This window comes from Ptiloglossa arizonensis, chromosome 5, assembly GCF_051014685.1.
Source record: "Ptiloglossa arizonensis isolate GNS036 chromosome 5, iyPtiAriz1_principal, whole genome shotgun sequence".
Lineage (NCBI taxonomy): Eukaryota > Metazoa > Arthropoda > Insecta > Hymenoptera > Colletidae > Ptiloglossa > Ptiloglossa arizonensis.
Window position 1 is genome coordinate 24,608,731 of NC_135052.1, and position 23,076 is coordinate 24,631,806.

The following is a 23,076-nucleotide window of genomic DNA, read 5'->3' on the forward strand; positions in this document are numbered from 1 at the left end:
CACGTAGTTTTAGAAAGCAAGTTGTCAACTCAGCAGAGTGCTACCAAGCGTATCCTTGGGGGATTGTGACGATACTCAAAGCGATAGACGTATCAATAATCGAATCTACAGGTCGAGCGATAACATTTTCGTAAAGCTTGAGGAAACGAGGTGTTAATAGGGCAGGAAGTTACCAAGTACCTTCCACTGGTTAGTCTTGAAACACACACAAGGGGGACTCTGCAACTGTGCCCTCAGGATGACACATGTGCCATCTGGATGACACTCGAAGCTACGAATTTTTGGGGTGGTCGTTGGTGTGTCTTGTGGAGCTCTAGAAACAGGTGCGTTAACACGGACGAATGTTAAGGTTCGGCATACCGGGTGGTCTGGAAGCAAGTCACCCCGTTGTGAACCATCGGGAGAGGAGAGCTGGAGCACGGAGAAAGAAACGAAACAAACCGAGGTGAAAGTCGCGTGAACAGGGAACACGGTGCTCCCTGGTCGTCGTCCCGGCAATGTTTCACGAATCATCGTTCGTTCGTTCGATGATGATCGCGCAGTTCGTCGATAATGGGCAAGAGGCCGCCGCACCCTTTCAACCTCACTCGAAGAGAGAAAAAACAGGGTAGTGATGTTACAAATCCAAGAAGAAACCGCCTCGAAACTATCCGGTCGTTCTAGCGAGTACATTAAGCGCATTTTAATCAGGGGATTCCTCGAGAGCAGGTATCTTGGGTGTCACGAGCTGGACAGGTCATCCTTTGTGCTTGTTTTCGACCCTTCGGCTGCCAGGTGTCCCGTAGTCCCTAGAATCCCGTATAATCTAGCCCGGAATGGAAGTTTTTCCACAAAGAGGGCATCTAACTTTACGATGTCCCCTGACGTCTCAACATTACGGTGTCCCCTGACGTCTGAACTTTTTTGGTGTCCCCTGGACACCAATCGAGAGCCAATTGGAATTATCGGTGCTGGGAAGTTTGTCGATCGTTGACCTTGACGAAGACTCTATCGACCATTAAAGAGTCTGGTTCGTGCACAGTGGTTTCAATATGGCAGCCGAAGGGTACGATCCCAAAATTTCTTTTCTCATCGTCGGACACCCTCTTTTATAACGCACAGTCGACGGAAAGCACTTTGGACAATAATAGTTAGGACCTTCGTTCGTTGTCGTCGAGTTTGATGCAGCGCAATCTTCATGACGCACGCTAAATTCCTAATAGTTAATAGAACTATAGATTAATCTCTCACTATCTCGATATTGCTCTCCGCGTATCCTTCCGTTCACTATATTCGTTGCACATCCAACTGTCTCCGCTTTTGTCGTCTTCCGCGCGGCTCTCGTCTTCTTCGTCGTCCTTCTCGACACGCCGTTCAACATTATTATCGATATAACGTATCTCGTAAATTAGTAAACCGCTTAATTTACCAAGTAATCAATATTAAATATTCACTTTGTTTCTAACTAGCAGCCTCTGGTGACTAGTCCACACTAGTCTTTTCATCTCTGTTTCTCTTTCACTAGTGTCAGCACTAGCCTGAGCATTAGGCGATTATAACGATACAATTTTTTATAAAGTTATTAATCATTATTATTATTATTATTATTATTATAATTAATATAATTATTATTATTATTATTATCCGTGGTTCGTGGACCGGTTAGACTTGACCGATTCGTCGATCGGTGCCCCTCGACCATTTTATTTATTTATTTATTTATTTTTTTTTTTTCTTTCTTTCTTTCAGTTTTTCGTATAAACGCTCGATCACCCGAGAAGAAGCTTCCATCGCGTCTCGACTAACAACCTCCTCCCCTCCACTGTCGCGTCTAAACAAGCGTGTGTGTTCCTTCATAAATATTATAAAAAAATATAATAGAAAATTATAATTTCGTTATAATATTTATAAGCTACTCGATTGGCACTAGAAATTTTTTTCTTTCGTCGTCCTCATATTTTTTTTTTGTCGTCTGTTTTCCGTCTCGCTAATCCCCTTCCAACGAAGAGCGTGCAGATTTGTGTTCTCTCTCTGTGTGTGTGTATGCATGTTTGTATGTATGTATGTCTGTCTGTCTGTCTGTATGTATGTATGTATGTATGTCTGTCTGTCTGCCTGTATGTATGCATGTATGATGTGTGTATGTATGTATGTCTGTATGTATGCATGTATGTATGTATGTATGTATGTATGTATGTATGTATGTATGTTTGTCTGTCTACCTGTCTGTCTGTCTGTTTATCTGTATGTCTGTCTGTATGTATGTATAACTGTATGTATGTACGTACGTACGCATTTGTTTGTGTTTGTTTGTCTGTCTATATGTATGTATGTATGTACGTACGTATGTACGTGTTTGTTTGTGTTTGTGTACGTGTGTTTCTGTGTACGTCTTTCGCTACTCTAAAGTCCTCTAAAATTTTACAAAATACCGCGCTCACGACTCCGGATGCAACGTACGGGGCCCCGTGTATGTACAAAAACGCTTTTTTTTTTCTCTCGAAGGGCTTCGAAGCAGGAAGAATAGGACACATCGTTATCAAAATCGCGGGGAAACGATGATTCTCTAAGAGTTTCTCTCGTGTTCGTGTTCACGATTTTTTCCTTTCTCGTGTCTTTTTTTTTATACTTTTTTTTTAATTTTTTTTTCTTTCATTAAATCGTCTATGGTCCGGTCGACGGGACCGATCGGCGACAATCGGAGACGTTTCGAATAGGAGACAAAATTTTTGGGGTCCTTACTCACGTCTTTCGAGGACACTTAAGAGAGAGAGAGAGAGAGAGAAATGGAGAGTAAAATATAAAGAGTAAGAGATAGAAAGAGAGAGTAAAATATAAAGAGTAAGAGATAGAAAGAGAGAGTAAAATATAAAGAGTAAGAGATAGAAAGAGAGAGTAAAATATAAAGAGTAAGAGATAGAAAGAGAGAGTAAAATATAAAGAGTAAGAGATAGAAAGAGAGAGTAAAATATAAAGAGTAAGAGATAGAAAGAGAGAGTAAAATATAAAGAGTAAGAGATAGAAAGAGAGAGTAAAATATAAAGAGTAAGAGATAGAAAGAGAGAGTAAGAGAGAGAGAGAGAGAGAGAGAAGAGACAGACAGAGAGACAGAATTACGAATTATATCGCACCGAGGGAGGAGAAGGACGCTTTCGGTGACGGAGGCCTTTGCATCGACGCTTCGACGAGCAGAGTAATAATTAATTGACCGAAACGTTACCCCTCCGAGGTGCAAACGAGTCCTTCGAACCGACCAGATCCGCGATCGTGTTCTCTGATATTATACTAGCGTCAAACCGATTTAATTCCTCGGGCGGTGAACAACAAGATAAATAGGTGTAGGAGTAAGTTCAATATATAGTACAGGGTTAATATACACTAAAACGGGGAACGTCTAAATAATTTCTGTTTCTTGCGAATATATGGGAGAAAAGTGTACCATCGGAGAATCTTTTTTTTTTGGAGAATTTTAAAGTTATTGATACGTTTTGAAAATGGAGACCATATACGGTAACGCCTCGGTTATTGATCAAAGTTGCCGCTCGGATTCGTGTTCAGCAGTCTCCCCCACTATTGTTTGGGGAATCCTATTGTATCCTATTTGTCGTCGAATCGACGAAATATTCTCTACCCGTGCCTTGCATATTGATAATTGGTTTTCGAACATTAAGCGAGGCACTGACGTGCGTTACTTTGGATCGATATTCCCAGTGTAAAAGTATCGGGGAGAGGTAGTGAAAAGGAGAACGAGAAACACAAAGAAACGTTACTCTTGTCACGCAACGGTGCACAGTTCGACAATCTTGAATCAGATACACTCGTATAGTTCGACTTCAAAAAAGCAAAGACATCGATAACCTCGAAATCCTGAAAAAATAATCTCGGTGAGAATCGTTGTTTCCTTTTCCAATTACACATACATATCTCGAAACTTTTCTACTCAAATACCAAGAAGATCTATCCAAAAAATGGCACGGTTCCGTTGAAAAAAAGAAAAAGAAAAACATTAATAACCCCGCAATCATGCAAAGATAATCTCGGGAAAATTCTTTTCCCCGTTGTTGTATTCTTCGATATTATATCCTTTCACATACTTTCCTCGAAGTGTTTCTAACCGGAATACCAAAAAGATCTATCCAAAAATGGCATGGTTCCACTCACAAGAAACATTAATAACCTCAAAACCCTGACAAGAATAACCTCGGAGAAAAATTGTTATTGTTTCCCCCCGTCATTGTATTCTCCAATTTTCTTTCGTTTCGCGTACCCGATGGGCAACGATATTCTCTCTCAGGTTGTTTGAAAATGAAAATCTGTAAGTTTTTAATCGAGAAGCGGGATCTAGACCCGCTCGAAGCAAAAGTCCTCGGAGGGTGATAGAGTTTGCTCCGCGAGCTCCCGATGCTCGACCGACGCGCCACCTCGCGGCGTAGGTGTCGCCACTGAAGCGGTCGAGGCCTCCCCCCACCGATACGCTGGCTGGTATCCGTTCGCCGGAAGTCTCTCGGTCCCTCGGGCGGCGTCGGCTTAAACTACGATCAGACTCTCAGGCACTCGATTCTCCGCGGGCTTAGGTCGCGAAGCTGAACACGACACGAGGAATCCTGGCGATTCCCATCCGGCTCAGGGTTATTATCGTACGCGGTGGTGAGTAACGACCCCGTGGAACATGCGAGCTTCTCGAGACTTTCCGGTCTGAGCCTCCAGTGTCACGGGGGAGACTTTGGTCGGCCGCTTTTGTCTTGCATCACTTGTTGCTGCTGCTGTTGCTGCTGCTGTTGCTGCTGTTGCTGCTGCTGCTGCTGCTGCTGCTGCGGTGGCTGTTGTTGCTGTTGCTGCTGTTGCGGTTGTTGGGATTGCTGCGACTGCTGGGACTGATGATGATGGGACGTTGGATCCCCCGTCACTCCCAAATCGCCGCCCATCAGGCTACCGCCGCTTTTGTCCACCACGCTGCTCGTGTGCACCGGGTGGAAGTAACGTTCTGGAACATCGAGGTCAGTTCATGGTTAGCTGGTACGGATTTTTGGGTGTCCAAGTGTCGTTCCGAAAGTTGATGACCGTGGTTTGTAGGTGGTGTCCGCCCGGCGGAGGTTGCTTTCGGAGGTTCACCCGTTCTGGCGTGTCGATAAACAAAGAATTTTTACGAATTTATGAGTTCGTCCGGATAGTCCATGGTAACAATGATTAAGTAAATCAAACGAGTGTACATCAATTGTCTATGAGGACTGAGACCGAAGTCTCGACGATCTCAGCAGAGCAAGGCACGTTGCTTAACCCTCGCGATACTAGTGGTTCGGATGATCACGGGAGACGCCACACCTGGGTTAAAATAGACCCGGAGCTTCATCTTGCATTAATATTTCGAACAAATATTCTATCGTTTCATCGTACTTTTCTTAATTTCCAAGGAGAATTGTTCAATCCAGAGATTGAAGGATAGTCTCTGTGTACGAAAATACCCAGGCCTGGTACAGCGAGGGTTAACATTCGTTGATCGTTTTGTCGTATTGTTACAATGTTACTGACCTTCGTCCATGGCGGAAGGCGGTTCACTGGCTGTTCCAGTGATAATCGGGGCGATCATGTTGTAGTCATCCTCCAGGTTGATGAAGGGTGCCGTGTTCCAGCGTGGTGGCACGTTAGAGACTGATCTCTGGGTAGCCACCGGCCTCGTCACCGAAACTGGCGACGAGAAGAGGGAGAGGTTCGTCGGGGAGATCACCCCCGACATCGAGCCGATGGTGGGGTACGTAAATATTTGCTGCGCAAATGAAAAACGCATTTCGAATCACTATGAAAGTCCATCCTATTATTAATCGAGTTAGGGCACGTGCTTGGAAAATTTAGGGTACTACAGGTCGAGACACTTCGTTTGAGTCCAGAGAAACCCACTGTCTTTTGTACATGCCAAGTGCTCTCTAAGCACAAGGACACTTTACAGCTGTGTCTCCCTCAGGGAAAGGAAAGACTTTGATGTTTAAAGTGACAAATCTAAACTTTGGAAGAAAGTTTAAGATTGCTTACGAAGCAGGTGCTCTGTGCACACAATACCACTTTCTTGTGAAAAGATCAAAATTAAAACTTTCGTATTTCAAATTTCTAGAATGTTTCGTTAGTTAATTATAGATTTAGTTCTTTGGTATCATAACAATTTTTGGAAGAGGACACAGCTATACACTCTTGTTACTTTTCCAAAGAGCATCTGTCACTTTTCAAACATTCCAACTCACATCATTCAACCACTTCAAACACTGTGACACAGGTTTCAAAGGTTAATGAGCATGGTTAAGAAAATCATCCATTCTTGACACTTCTCCACCTTCAAATCAGTCAATCATCCTCGGTATGCTCGCATCTCCCAAACATTTCCACTCACTGCAGCTCCCAAACCTTTCAGCTGCTTTCAGACAAGTCTTAAGGGTTAAGGAGCACCTCTCTCATACTCTTGCACCTCTCAAACATTTTGACTCGCAACATCCTTCAAACGTTTTCAAACGAATCTCAGGGTATAACGAACACGGTTAGTAGGAGTGAGTCTTTGGTATCCTCACCTGTCCAGGCTGGGAGTGGAAGTGAGCAAAGGTGTACTCCCGACTGGTGTGCGGCGCTGTGACGAGGATCCTGGCAGGGCTCTTCCTGCCGGCAGGATCGACGGAGGTCTGGCACCCTGAGCCGACCAGGCCCACCGCGGCCGCAGCCGCCATTTGTTCCTGATTCGACGCGAGTTCCGCCGGGTCCGTCGGCGACGTCGACGACGTTGGGGGCGAGTTTGAGCTCGCAGCCGTCAGTTCGCCCGTCGACCTGATTATGGCGACCGGCCTCGCCATCGGGGCTGGTGGCGGCGGCGGTAGCATCGAGCTTGGATAATACTGTGAGAACTTTTGTATTCCAGTGCGGGGTCCGGCTAGCTGCGCCTGGAAATACCACACACCCACCGATCAACGTCGTCGACCCGCGCGTGATCCACTCACCCCGTTTTCTGCTTTCTTTTTCTCAGATTGTAACGCGTACCATGGACCAACGAGAAGATTGCCACCAAGTTGGTCATTATTTATATTATATCTTACAGAATGACCCCAGTGCATCCCATCCTGGATGGTTTGGATTAAGTCTAGGTTAGATCTAGTTTAAACCTTTGGGGCAGGTCATATTTATACTATATCTCACAGATGGATGCCAATGCATCCCATCCTGGATGGTCTGGATTAGATCTAGGTTAGGTCTGGGTTAAGTCTGGGGCAAGTCATATTTATACTATATTTCACAGATTGATGCCAATGCATCCCATCCTGGATGGTCTGGATTAGGTCTGGATTAGGTCTAGGTTAGGTCTAGGTTAAGTCTGGGGCAGGTCATATTTATACTATATCTCACAGATTGATGCCAATGCATCCCATCCTGGATGGTCTGGATTAGGTCTAGGTTAGGTCTAGGTTAAGTCTGGGTCAGGTCATATTTATACTATATCTCATAGATTGATCCCAGTGAATCCCATCTTGGATGACCTGGATTAGGTCTAGGGTACGTATAAATTAGGTCTGGGTTAGGGAGTGAACTGATCTGGGTCAAGTTATATTTATATTATATCTCACAGAATGACCCTAGCATCCTGGTTGGTCTGGATTAAGTCTGGGCTAGGTTTGAGTTATACATAATGGCACAATACTTACGGTCATGCAATGATTCTAGCATCCTGAATGGTGGTCATATTTATGTTTTTTCTTATACAATGAATCTACCACCCTGAATGGTAGTCAAATATTTTTTTTTCATTGTACAATGATCCTAGCACTTTGGACGATGGGCATATTATTTCTTATGCAATTACCCTAGCACTCTGGATAGTGGGCATATTGATATTTTTTTCATAATACAGTGATCCTATTTGTATTTTGGGTAGTGGTTAGATTTTTTTCAATGTATAGTGATTGCTGTATCTTGCATCCTTAATTCTTTTCGCGCTACAATAACTCACGCATCGTGGATGGTGGTAATATTTATTATTTTCTTTATATAATGAGTTTAATGTCTTTGATGTGGGTCCGGTAATTTTTTATCATAGAATCAGAAAGTAACCAGCTCTAGCGCCGATATAGGGTCTGTCCGTAGGAATCTGAGTTGGTGTTGGATCTAGTTACTTTTTGATTGCATGAAAAAAATTATTAGACTCCTAATTGCAATCTTCTCGGAGGACAACGATACCTTTGTTCGTTTCGTATTGAGTTCTTTTCTCTCTCGAACCCCTCGTTTGCAAGTAAAATTCGATTTTCTTTTTTCTCGTGAAGGCAGCTAAATTTGTTAATCTTTAGAGGGTTGATAAATTTTCTATTTTTTTCAAAATATTTTTTTGAGTATTCCATATGTTCCTTTAGATCGTTGAGTATCAAACCGGAATTTTACACAATTATCGAGTACGCTAATATGGAAAACATAGTCTTTTAATAAATTTTTGTAATAATTTTGTAAATAAATATTGCAAATTTAGCAAATATTTTTCGCGCCTACTAATGACAAATTTGTATTTATATTTTTATTATCCAAAATGGTGGCACGACATTAGAATATTTTTTAAAACAAATTTACCGGTGAACCATAGATTTAACAGCGCAAACAAAAAACAATTGAGTGTATAAATTATCGCAAACGAGGGGTTGAAATCTGAATTTTGTCATCAAATTCGATTCGGGACGGTTTTCGATTTTCTTCAGCCGTTAATATCGACATAATTGCATAAGAGAAGGGCTGTAACGTTTACGCCAATGGTTTTAAATCCTAATCAACAATTAGTTTATTAACAAATCGGACTCGAAAAATCCAGGGCGACTGGAACACGGATGACGATGCAGGTCGTACAGAACCGCCCCTTTGTTTTCGTTCGGGGTAATCGAGAACATTGTTCAACTTCCTTGGAAAACTTGCAAAAATTATTTATTCGGACAAATAATAGTTTTTAGTATATTAGACGTTCAAAATTCTAAAACAAATGACATTGCAAATCTTATCCATAAGTAACTGGATATTCCGTAAGTGCAGTTTATTTCTTGACTTGAATAAATATAATTATAAATTGTTCTATACTCAGAAAATTGAATTACCGAAATATTTTTTAATTCATGATATAACTTTATTATTACGATAAAATTTTATATTTCAACAATATTCTAAGATATTTATTTAGTACAATTATTATTCGTGTACATAATAAGATTTCGAATTCGCTAAATAATAAAATTTTGATCAGTAAGAATTGAATTGTTAGAATTACTCTAATTATCGTAGTTTCTATTTTTTTATTATTATAATAATTCCTTCGATTATTCTAACCCGATTCTTTATAATATAATTCTAACACTAAAATTCTATTTGTTTCGAATTTATATAAGAACAAATTCTATTTGTTTAAAATTTACACAAGAAAAAATTCAACTTGTTTAAAATTTACCCAAGAAAAGAACTAAACTTGTTTAAAATTCACCCAAGAATTATTTCAACTTGTTTATAATTCACCCAAGAAAAAATTCAACTTGTTAAAAATTTACCCAAGAAAAGAATTCAATTTGTTTAAAATATACCCAAGAATTATTTCAACTTGTTTATAATTTACCCAAGAAAAAATTCAACTTGTTTATAATTCACGCAGGAGAAAATTCTACATGTTTAAAATTGATATAAGAACGAGTAAGGTTTCAACTTATGAGACATTTTTCCGTCTCGTCGCGAGAACGAGAGGCGACAATTAAGTGGCCAGGTTCTAGCAAACGCTCGCGTATTTCGAGCACGGCTCGTTTCGACTCGTTTCCTCGTGTAACGAGAAAATAATTCGGGGGAAAAGAAGTCGTGGACAGAAGTTGAACAGCGTTTCACCCCCCTCCCGCTCCTCGACGAGCGACAACAACGGGGCGGCTTTAAAGGATCCGGAAGCTACCTGGGGCAGTTGCTGAGTATTCTCGGCCTCCTGGCAGACGAACGTCACGAAATCCGAGAGGGTGTCGTGACCGTTCTCGGGGTACTTGACCACCCCCGCGGAGGCAGGGTGCTCCGGCTGGTAGTAGGCGAGCCCGGACATACTCTGACCGGAACCACCGGCCAGTCCTTCGTGCGGTGAGTGCAATCCTGAAACACAATTCACCACTGTCATCGTCCGACTGTCTGGCCGTGGCCACGTTGAACCACCCCCTAACACTCGACCGCCATCTTTCCATTGGATCGACTCTGTTTCGCTACCCCCTTCAAGGACCTCTTCGTCTTCTTCGTCTTCTCCCCCTCCCCCCCCCTCTTGAAAGATATTTTCGAATAACTCGCATTGAAACGTGGCCAACGTTCTCGTCAATTATCGCGTAAACATTAACCCTAGCGCTGCCAGCGGTTCGGGCGACCGCGCGTGGGTCCAAACTGACCCGTAACTTGACCTCGCTCGCGTAAACGCTTCGAACGAATATTCCGTTGCTTCGTCGCGTTTCCTTCAAATGGAGGGGAAGCTGTGGTCGATGATGTATCGTTAGCGATTGTGAAAGTCTCTCCGGGTCAGAAAGAACCCACGCGTGGCAGGCAAGGGTTAACAGTTCTCGAGAAGAATCCGAGTCGTTGGACGATGCACGTTCACCGCGCTGTAGTTCTTTTCCACGGGGAGTTTGCAAGCACGAGCGACGATTTTGTTAATTTTGTTAATACCATGGAACGTTAACAAAGCGTGGAATGTTACCCGCTCGAGTTCGCCCCGAGAGTTTAGTGGAAGAGGGAGCAAACAGAGGTAACGATTGCCGCTGTAAGTCTGTTAGGGGGTGGTTTTAGTGGTGTTTCAGGGGGTAGGGGGCGACCAACTATAACGATCGTGTTAAGTATATATATATATATATAGATATATATATATAAGGCACTCCAAGCGTGAGGCTGGCTGGCTGAAATGTACATGTATTTATTTACGCGTGTACGCGCACGCGCGCGCAGATGCAACAAAACATTGTTCGCTCGATTTTTAATCCCTGTTGTTAACGATCGAATTTAACGTTCAATCAATTTATTAATTTTTCGTTAATGTAATAATTGCAAATTGGGGCGCGCGCGCACGCGTGCACGTGTGTCGCGCAACATGTGGATATATACATGTATGTATATATATATAATAATAATATATAGATAGAGAGGTATATATAGATATATATAGTGCAACAACAAACATCAAACAGCAAGATAACAACGATTAAACAACACATCAAAAACATCAAGGTAACAACAACATCAACATCAATACAATGATATACATATATACGTGATATATATATGTATGTATGTATGTATATATATATATGTATATGGTAAACAACAACACCAACATCGCAACAACAATAGAATAGGTAGTATCGTACGGAGAGAGAGAGAGATAGAGTGTGAGCAATAAACAAGTTTCAATCAAGGTTCGAAAATTAATTGAATCAATCAAGTCAATTAAGTCAATATATAGTAAGTAATTCCATCCAGCATACGACATACCCAGAGCATTGGCCGTGTGACAGTGAGTGAGATAGAGATAATTATGGTGTGCACGGTTCAGACGGGCACGGCCTCGATCGTCGCTCGATCCATGGATCCCAGGGTTCTCGTGGAAATTGAACGATGATCTAACCGATAGACTGTGGATGTCACGAATCTCGAGAATTTCTCTTCGCATGGTTAAGTACGGTTTTCGTAATCGTACGAAATATCGAAAATTTCGAGTATTGAAATTTTGAAATTTCGGACCAGGATATCACCAATAGAATAAATACTTCGTTGCACAGATCGGCAGAATTTTAGTATTGTTAGTAAAATTAACAAATTGTATCATTGGATGGTAAAGTTAATAGTAAAATAAATTTATTCCATCGACAGTTATTTAAAATTCGTTCCATGAAATAATTATCCAAAATTTATTCTATGAGACAATTATCTAAAATTAATTCTGTGAAATAATTATCCAAAATTCGTTTTACGAAATAATTATCCAAAAATAGTTCTGTGAAATAATTATCCAAAATTCGTTTTACGAAATAATTATCCAAAAATAGTTTTGTGAAATAATTATCGAAAATTAGTTCTGTGAAATAATTATCCAAAATTTGTTTCACGAAATAATTATCTAAAATTAATTCTGTGAAATAATTATCCAAAATTCGTTTTACAAAATAATTATCCAAAAATAGTTCTGTGAACTAATTATCCAAAATTCGTTTCATGAAATAATGATCCAAAATTAGTTCTATGAAATAATTATCCCAAATTCGTTTCATGAAATAATTATTCAAAATTCGTTTCACGAAATAATTATCCAAAATTAGTTTTGTGAAATAATTATTCAAAATTCGTTTCACGAAATAATTATCCAAAATTGGTTCTATTCTTTTACAATTATTCCTCGACGAATAATCGAAAGTCCTCTTTTCTTTCAAATCGCTCGAAATTTTCAAACCGAAAAACGTCCCAAAATTTCCAAGCCTCTCGACAATGATTCCAAATTTTCGAAATTTAAATTCTCGAAATTCTTTTCCGCCTTGAATTGCCAACACGTTCCGAGAAACTTTCGAGGACACGATGTACCCGCGATCGTCGTCGAAATGCAAATTCTTCGCGACCGAGTGATCTCGGGTGACACCGAATCGAACATTGCCCTCCATTTTCAAATTTTCGTCGAATTTTCACGAATTTTCCACGTTAACCCGTACACGGAACCATCGAAAATATTCCCTTCGACTCGAGGCTGTACCCTTAAAAAATAGTAATACGTGAACAGGTGTAATAGGGTGTAACAGGGTGGGCAGACAGACAGACAGACAGACAGACAGACAGACGAACAGACAGACGAACGGACAAACAGACAGACAGACAGCGACAGCTAGCTTACCAGGTAGACCGGTACTACGCAGTTAGCAAGAAATGCCGTCCGTCTGTCTGTCTGTCCGTTTCCAAAAGCCCCGAACGAAATTCCTTGTGCTCGGGGGACGGTGGGGTTTTCAAGGGGGGTGGGGGGTGGGGTGGTTGTTGTTGTTTTCTCGAGACCGATTTTTCTCGACAATTCGAGTTCGAGCTCGACTTCGAACGAACAGGGGACAGGGGTTGGTCGATTAGATTGGAGTATTTTTTTTTTTTATTATTTTTTTTCTTTCTCGGTAACAGACAGGTCAGTCAGACGGACAGGCAAACGGGGACGTTAGAAAAAATAGATGTATGTATATATGTATATATATATATATATTTTTTTTCGATGTTAATATATGTATATATATATATATATACACATATAGATATTCGTATATAGTACTATACATACACAGGAATATATATCGTGGAATATACTTATTTTCCATACAGAGGCATACAAAAATACGATTCAGTTAGATCAAACGGTTCGATTACGGTTAGTATAGTTCGTCGCGGGTGGGGGGTGTTCCAGGCCGATTGATCGGTTTTTTGGGGCTCCTTGGAAAATTATTTTCGATCGAGGGTTAAATTCTCTGCTTCACAGGGGGTTGCACGAAAACGGGGATTGATTGAAAAAAAAGGTTCGTTTTTGAAATTTTTTTTTCTTCTCCCTCGTGGAGACTCGAAAAAGTTTTCTTTCAAACAAAAGCGGGCGGAATTAGTCTCGGTTCGACGTCGATGTCGTTTGTTGTCGTTTTGCATCGAAAGGAAGAATTTTTGATGGAAAAAAGTTGCATTTTTTTATTGTGTCGATTGGAATTTAAAAATTGGGGAAGTCGTGTCGTGCAAGGAAACATTCCGAGTAGGGGGTTGGGATAGCGAGAAAGTATTGTTAGAATGCTTGGATAGTAACAAAATGGTGTACGAAGTATCAGTTGTTAATAAATTACACGGAAAAAAATAAGGTTTGCATGTTCCATTCACATTGTTAGTAAAAAGCTACCTCTTCATGTCGGTTGAATGGCACATTACTTGCACGTGCATATATTTATATATATGTATAATTGTAAATAGAATGATAAAAAAAAATTCTTTGCCAAAGAATGCAAATTGGTGATTTTCAAACACATATTTATATTTTAGGCGGTAAATTTGCACACTAAGACGAGTAAAAAATGTCCCATAACAGTATTTCCTATATACCAGAGTTCTCAATAAATGGACAATTAAAAAAAAATACTCAGTGTAAAAAAAAAGGTGATTCTTTGAAATTCTATTCTTAGAATACTTATTCCAAGATTCTTCTCTTAAGGAGAATGTAGTACCACGTTATATAAAAATAAATACAGCGTAAAAAATTTTTTTCCTTCTCAATTTTTTCCAAAGGTAATCTTCTCAGCTGCGCACAGTACATGGTCAACTTTTCTTGAACAGACGCTAGATTTTAAACGACCCCGAATTAAAAATATCAAAGAACGAATCTAACACTGTAAAGATTTTCTTCGATTGTCCATAACTCGAAAATTAATGTATATAGGAGATAAGTTCCTAGAAAATTGTTTACCCATTTTAGCGCATAAATTCACCTCCCGAAGTATGAATTTCCGAATCACCCCGTGTACTGGAGACTTCGTACCAACTAAACGAATGGAAGATTATTTCTCATTCATTTTCTTGTATTGTGTGATTAATTAACAATTAACGATACCACGTGTATATCGTTCTGGGATTGTCCAAGGTATTTTAACAATAACAATTTCTGGTTATCGAGACCCCTGCTCGGAGTATTTTCTTGATAGCGGGGTCCGAACCGATCTTTCTCGCGCCAGTAGAATAGGCGGGTTGGTGATCAGACACGTTCCCCCGCTTACGCTCGGTCTGACCATGGCCGGGCGTATCTACTTTCACTCGTGTACGTGCGTCAAAGAGGAGATCTCTGGGACACCAGTGTTCCGGAAGTATCAGAGTTCCCATCCCCCGACAAAAATTCGTAAGCCTTTCGCAAAACTGAATAAACAAACTAAGGGGGCCCTACGTACAATAATAATAATAATAATAACAATAATAATAATTTCTCGCCTCTAAATCGATCTCGACTATGTGTATCGTATGCCTGAAAGCGCCAAGCTCCGTTGATCGTTCAAATGACACGAGTGGGGGGGGGGGGGGGGTAGGGGGAAAGGGAGAACAAAATTAAATGACAAAAAAAAAAAGAAAGAAAGATACAAAAATAAAAACAGAACCGAAAGATCTATCACATTGGTCGTAACCGTGGCGAATGTTCGCTCGATTCAATCTCCGTGTATCTGGAAACTTTTCTATTTTCATACTTCGAGGTGGCCATTTCCCTCAGATATTCATTTTCGAGAATCGTTATCGGGAAACGAGATAAAGTTTCCCCTTTAGGAGAGTACGGTCAGGAATCGAATCGTCGATCTGTTCGCCAGGATCGTAATGAATAAAACACAGCCCTCTCGATTCGATCTTTAAGGTTCAGAAAAATTAATAAATATATAAATAAATGGGTAAGCAAATAAATGGATAGATAAATGGATAGATAAATAAATGGACAGATAAATGGATAGATAAATGGATAGATAAATAAATGGACAGATAAATGGATAGATAAATAAATGGATATATAAATGGATAGATAAACAAATGGATAGTTAAATAAATGGATAGATAAATAAATGGGTAAGCAAATAAATGGACAGATAAATGGATAGATAAATAAATGGATATATAAATGGATAGATAAACAAATGGATAGTTAAATAAATGGATAGATAAATAAATGGGTAAGCAAATAAATGGAAAGATAAATAAATGGATAAATAAATGGATAGATAAATAAATGGATAGATAAATAAATGGATAGATAAATAAATGGATATATAAATGGATAGATAAATAAATGGATAGTTAAATAAATGGATAGATAAATAAATGGACAGATAAATGGATAGATAAATAAATGGACAGATAAATGGATAGATAAATAAATTGATAAATAAATGGATAGATAAATAAATGGATAGATAAATAAATGGATAGATAAATAAATGGATAGATAAATAAATGGATAGATAAATGGATAGATAAATAAATGGATAAATAAATGGATAGATAAATAAATAAATGAATTAATGAATAAATGAAAAATAAATAAATGAATTAATGAATAAATGAAAAAATAAATAAATGAATGAATAAATAAATAAATGTATAAATAGATAAATAAGTAGATAAATAGATAAATAAATAAATGAATAAATGAATAAATGAATAAATAAATGAATAAATAAAACGAGAGAAACGGAAGAGTATGCGAGTGGTGGTGGGGGGTAAACAGAACAATATCTCGGCTCGCCTACCAACGTCAGCATTGCGCGAACAATCGTGCACACAGCTGCAGGCGGCTATACAAACGGTGCAACGATCACTATAAATACACGCCCGCGTCCGTAGAATCGTTCGATAATTATGACGTATACACGTGCAATCTATTTATAACAATCGTCACGCGTTTGTATATATGTACATATGTATATATTAATATAAATATATATATATAGAGAGAGAGATGCAACATCGAGCTAACACACAAATTCTCATTAAGTGCTAACATATAACATTCTTGCTTTTTTCGAGTTCCTCGTGACGACGCAGCGGTTTACCGTATCGCAATCAGACGTCAGGCGGATTTCTCGGGGATTCCCCTGTGGTGGACAAACGACCGTCGAATTAATCCACTTTCTTCTGTCGCACTTTGTCTCTAACCCTGTCTCCCCTTCCCCCTCTTTCTCGCCTGGATCGTCGCGGTTCGAGGGGAAAGACGTTCTTCGTGGGCAGGAGAACCCTTTGGAACTTCTCGTTACGAGAATCAACGCAATTCGTCGTCGTTGTTAATTTTCTAAAAGATTTCGACACGTCGACAAGATCCTGGAATTTTTACACCATTCCAAAGAATTCTCTCTTTCGAACACTATTTTAATACAGTATTTAAACACTTTAGAAAAATAGGGGGAAAGAAACTTTTTTTTTTTTTTTGTTTACAGTTTGAATTTCGTTTTGGGCTTCTTTTCTCATTTTTACACGAGATTCACTCGTGTCGCGAGTTTTCCAAGAGAACCGCGAAATATTTTTCAGTTCGAAAGAGAGAGAGAGAAAGAGAGAGATAGAGAGATAGAGAGAGCCAACCGGAGTACACAAAGGCAACGTAATGTTTATTTAGAAAGAAAATCTATGAAAATGGAAAAAATCCTTCGAGATCGAGTCCCTTGGGATTTTTCCAAGTTTCCAAGACGCGAGATTCGATAAAATTTAGGGGTGGGGGGTGGTGGTGGGCGGGACCAAAGTAGTTGTGAGACGTACGAGAAAGAAAAAAATTTTGGGGGGGTTTTTTTTGGGCAGAAAGCACGTGGGACCAGCGTGAAGTGAAGACAGAAGGTGTGAAACGCGAGAGAGTTGGTCGTAAAATCCGTGAACATCGAGTGTACGCTGCCAGTGTATGCAAAAGGAATGCAGCAACGTTTAGATCGCAAGCACTTCCACCCGATTGTCATCATCGAACCAAATTATTTAATATAATATGTCAATGATGTTGAGTTCAACACGGTGCAACAACTACCATAACAAGAGCGTCGAGACCGGAGATCTCGTGAAAGAAAATTAGAAAATAGAAAATAGAAGAGATAGAAAAAAAAAAAGAAAAGAAAAGAAACAAAAGAGTAAAGTGCCACTTTCGTACATTGCATTCGATCGACGAAAGGACAGTGCTTAATTCGAGGGTATTCGTCGCGGAACGACACCGCAGTGCGAATCGTCGATCATCGAAAATTTCGTGGATAAAATCTCCTCAACGTGGAGAGAGTGGGTGTGAGTCCATTGAAATCGAACGAACGATAAATCAGTCGTTCGCGATTGTTTTGAAGCTTTCGTTGGGGACGTCCCCGTGGAAATTAAGCACTGCACTTAGCGCGATTGGGAATAGATCTATTGAATCAAGGGGGAACATAACAGATAAGGTTTGGAGAAGTACCGAACATCGGGGTGATCGATAGCGAAGGCATTCGAGAGGATTGCCCGACGGTGCATGCCGCGAGTACTCGGGGAGAGCTGCTCGAGTACGGAGAACAATTTCGAGTAGCTGGGACAAGGTCAAGGTTTTCAGTTCGAGACGAACGGGGAACACGAATCTTCAACGAGTCGATTGAATTTTTAATTCGATGCGGTGTACTCGAAGCGGTTGGTAGAGTGGACGGAGTACCGACGGTATTTGAAAGTGATCGAGTACGTCGGAGTATTCTGGTATCGGCAGTATTCAAAGCACTTAGAGCGCCGAAAGTATGCAGAGTACTGACAGTAATTGGAAATACTGAAAGTACTGAGAGTACTTTAAAGTATTGAAGGTACTGATAGTGCTTGAGAGTACTTTAAAGTATTGAAGGTACTGACAGTGCTTGAGAGTACTTTAAAGTATTGAAGGTACTGATAGTGCTTGAGAGCACGAAAAATACCGACAATAGTTTAAAGTACTGAAAGTGCTTGGAAGTACTAAAAATACCGGCAATACTTTAAGGTACTGAAAGCGCTTGAAAGTACTGAAAATACCGACGATACTTTAGAATCGTAGAATTTAGAAAAGTACCGACAGTACTTGAAGATACTGAAAGTATACAGAGTACTAATAGTAGCTGAAAGTACCGAACGTACGCAGAGTACTAACAGTACCTGAAAATACTGAAAGTACTGACAGTACTTTAAAGCATTGAAAGTACTGAGAGAGCTTGAAAGTACGAAAAATACCGACAATACTTTAGAGTACTGAAAGTATCGACAGTACTTGAAGATACTGAAAGTACAGAGGGTACTAATAGTAATTATAAGTACCGAACGTACGCAGAGTACTAACAGTACTTGAAAATAACGAATGTACTGACAGTACTTTAAAGTATTGAAAGTACCGACAGTACTTGAAGATACTGAAAGTACACAGAGTATTAACAATTCTTGAAAGTACTGAAAGTGCTGACAGTACTTAAAAGTGGTGAAAGTATCGACAGTATTTAAATGTACTAAAAATATTGACAATATATTAAAGTAATTAAAGTACCGAAAGTATCGAAGACGGAGTACTAACAGTACTTGAAGATATCGAAAGTACACAGAGTACTAAAAGTACTTAGAAGTATTAGGCTACGCAGAACACTCACAGTATTTAAAAGTATTCGAGTGTGCAGATCACTGACAGTATTTAAAAGTACTTATTAATATTCGATCACGTAGAGTATTCGAATGTCAACAACATTGAAAGTATTGCAAATAAATAAAAGTACTCGTGTACCCAGAGTACTGACGCTACTTAAAAGTGCTCAAGTGCGCAGACAATTCAAGTACCGACGATATTAAAAATACCGAGAGTACTCAAAAGTGCCAAAGAACTTTTAGTACTTGATTAATAATAATACTCAATGCACCGAAAGTATTTAAGAGTACTCGAGTACACGTAGTATCCAAGTGCCGATAGTACTCGAAGCACCTTCGCGTACTTTCAGGACGTTCAAATACTGAAAGTACAGACGGTACTCAACAGTACTCAACCACGCACAGTAACACCGTCAAAAGTACTCAAATACCGCGAGTAGTCGCAAAACTCAGAGTACTCCAGCTCTACGCAAAGTGGTTGCAATTACTCGATCCCGGTCCGCTGGAACGCCCCTCTAACAGGGTATTTCGAGCTACTCGAGTATCTCCAGTACTCAGCACAGCTTGACCGAGTACCATCTTGCGTTTCTTTTGATTGTCTCGTCGTTCGACAATACGTGTCCCTTTCTTCCTTTCACCGAGATCGCGTTCGATTCTCGAAACATCGTCTACTCGGTGAATCGTAAACTTCTCTCGCCCTCCCCCCACCCCTCTCTGAAATTTTTCGCTCAACTTTTCTCCCCCACCCAACCCTTTCGAGAAACTCCATTTTCTTCGTAAATAAATAAAACAAGTCGACTCGGTTTTACAAAGAGCCCTTTGATCTCTGGTTATCGATTCTTCGATAATTCGTCAACGACCGGTATTTTCAGAGAGGGGGTGGGGGGTGGGGGGGATCGATGACGATGGCGGAAAGAAAATTCGCTTTCACCGTTCCATCGACGACATTCTCGAAATTGAACGCGAGCGCGCGTGTACGTGTACGTGTGCGCAGAGGGTGGCCCTTTCTACGGGTGAAGAGGCGGTGTGTGCCCTTGCTACGTGTGCGCGGAGACACAGATACACACTCGGAGATATATAAAGTGCTGCTACGGTGGGGCCGTGGGGTAGGAGGGGGGAGGGGGGCTCGGTGGAGGGGTGATTGTGCAATTTCGAGCCGCATCGACGATTCGCGTCCTCGTCGCTCGCGATTTCGCAAGACGAGCTTTATTTTATCTTCTCTGCCATCTTGTAATCTCCCTCTACGTTTTTAGAAACGAAACTACGTACGAGTGCCGAGTCGTGTTTTCTAGAGCAACGAAGCTTCGAGACTTTTTCCAACGCGGCGAGCCACCGTTCTTCTCCAATGGAAACCATCGGAGCGTTCGCGAATTTTCAAATTTTATCGCGTACCTTCGAATCGATCGCGGTTCAAACCTGGGTCAATAGAGACCCATACGTACCTTCCGATCTATTTCATCATTCTATTGCCTTGTCGGTTGTTTTGTCGAATCTGACAACGAATCGCGCGTCGCGAGACGAGAAGATCGACGAGGTTATCGACGGCGTGGGTCAAAATTGACCCACGCCTAATCGACGCGGGCTCAAATCTAACGGATTCTCTCGTTCGCCGAGCAAATCATGAACGAATCGATCGATTGATACCCGAACTCTCGAACTCTTCCCGTAAATATCGGGTATCTATTTCGTAACACTTTTCCCTCGTGAAGGATTCCGGAACAGCCCAATTCCCTAATCCCTGATCTCTCTGAAAATTGATAAATCGAAACGGCACTTGAAACTTCTCGAGTGGTAAAACGTCCCACCGTCTCCGGTGAAATCCTCTCCGAATTCCCTTCAATCGCTCGCCGGCTCGATCCGTTTTCATCGTCGAAAATCTCCCCCCCCCCCTCCCGCCCCGTACCCTCCCCTGTTATAAAACTCGCGCAATCTTCTCGCGAGAACTCGCAAAATCGATCGCAACGAGGCTCGAAGACGCGAATCGTCCGCCTCGAGTTTCAACGATACACAATATACGGTACCAGAGAGAAAAATATAGTGAAAGAGCACAATTCTACGAGGTGGGTGGTTCGGGGGGTTGGGGTGGGGGGTTGCTCTGTATCGTTTAAGAGTCGAATGCTTTTGCATCCGTCTAAACAGTATCTGCGCGCGCACGTGTATGTCAGCGTGTGTGTATGTGTGTGTATGTACATGTATGACGGCGTTTGCGCGCGTATGTTCGCGTTTGCGGGTGTAGGTTTGCATTTGCGTGTGTATGTTTGCGTTTGAGCGAGTGTTTGCGTATGTTTGTTGCATGTGTCTCCGCTCGTGTGCGTATATATACGTGAGAGAGAGAGAGAAAGAGAGAGAGAGAAAGGAGAGGGAGAGACACGATATACAGAAGTGGTGCGAGATAGAAAATCATGGAGAAAGAGAAAAGAAAAAAAAAATAAGAAATGACAAACGTGACAGCAATAGAGAACGAAAAAAATAATTCAAAAAAAATAATAAATACAGAAAGAAAGAGAGAAAGAAAAAAATAAAAATAATAAAGAAATATATATATATGTAAGATATTCGAGCTGATACGAGACATCGTGATGCATTGTGTTGTACATACACGCGTACACGGACACTTGGGACGGGTTCGAGTGTGTTCGAGATGAGGGGCCATTCCTGTCGGATGGATCGAGAGCCACCGACACGCGATATCGTTCGCGATTCGTGTGCGTTCACCTGCGTACGTGCTCCAAATGCGGAAACGACGATCTCGTCGATCGTGAAACGAGCCTCCGCGTGCTTCCGATCGATGTGCCTCGTTGTCGAACCGATCGTGAGCGCCCCTCTCCTCTGACTAACATTGATTTAGGGAACCACTCCGGCAAAGTACTCTACTCGCTGTTCGCCGACTCCGCGCGCGGTTATTCTTCCGTGTCCCCTCTTTTGCACTTTTCAAAATAGACTACTTTCGAAACTGGTGCGTGAGAACTTTTCGAATTTCTCATCGAGATGTTCGTCCGAGTTGTACCCTCGGGGGTCAGCGTTCAAACCTCGCAACGACAATGCTTCGGACGACCACGGGAGAGGCCACGCGTGGGTCAAAATTGACCCGTAACTTGATCTTATTCGCGCTAATATTTCGAATACTTTATCGTACTTTTCTTCGTCTCTAAAGATAGCTCTACCGACGGTGTATATTGAACGATGCGAATGCCTCTCCGGGTCAGAAAAGACCCACGCGTGGCGAAAATTAAAGATCGTAGTGCACTTTGCATCGATGCTTTTCTCTGGATGAGGAAACTAAAATTACCATTGCACAGCGGAGTATTTATTTACTTAGAGATAAGAAATTGGTAGTTGCTGCACGATAAGAGACATATACATATTAACAATTAAATATACAAATAAAGGAAACTTCAAATAGCATTTCCAAATTGCATTGGAAAATTGCAATTTAAAAGCGCGAATTTTCCACTTTTTGAACCCGCAACGTAGTGTACTGTAAAGCAAAAAGTGTAACCATTTTTTTTTGTAAGGTATACAAATAAATAATTAGTTGTTAGGGTTTCAAGGAATAGTTAAGAGTAAAAGGTTTATCATAAAAAATCTTCATTTTTGACAAAGCGTGTTCCATAAGTGGATAAATAAAAAAATAAATTTTTCTACATTCTTTCTCGTTCGTATTGCTACTTACATTGATAAAAAAATGACGTTAAATATTTGAAATCGACCAATGGTCAGCTTTTCAGGGAGAAACACTCCATTGTGCGATGGTAAATTTAATTTTGTTATCCAGAGAAAAGCGGAGAGTGCCGAGAGGAAGGAGATCGAATTAAAAACGGCCGCTCGAGGCAATTCGTGTTGCAGTTCGGTCGGTTACTTCCAGTCGCGTCGGTTCTCTGCCAGTTACCGCCGATACGACGATAATTTGCACTCGAGGCTGTGAGTGGCCGAATTTTACACGTCGAACCTTGGCTCATTGTCTCGTGCTTCTTTCTTAAAAGATCCATC

At 40.8% G+C, this 23,076-nt stretch overlaps 1 protein-coding gene across 9 annotated transcripts in view; it reads right to left on the reverse strand.

The window, feature by feature from the left end:
* Nfi (Nuclear factor I) overlaps positions 1–23,076 on the reverse strand; it is a 168,532-nt gene continuing 145,456 nt past the window's right edge. For 6 of the 9 annotated variants that reach the window (XM_076311339.1, XM_076311336.1, XM_076311333.1 and 3 more), the window contains 4 exons: positions 9,908–10,095; positions 6,534–6,896; positions 5,509–5,743; positions 1–4,963 (listed from right to left, as the gene is read on the reverse strand). In XM_076311339.1, the coding sequence (XP_076167454.1) occupies positions 4,689–4,963; positions 5,509–5,743; positions 6,534–6,896; positions 9,908–10,095 (1,061 nt within the window). In that variant the 3' untranslated portion in view covers positions 1–4,688. Of the gene's footprint in view, positions 5,097–5,508; positions 5,744–6,533; positions 6,897–9,907; positions 10,096–23,076 lie in introns of all 9 variants that reach the window. The other 3 variants (XM_076311337.1, XM_076311334.1, XM_076311340.1) reach the window with 3 other exon arrangements.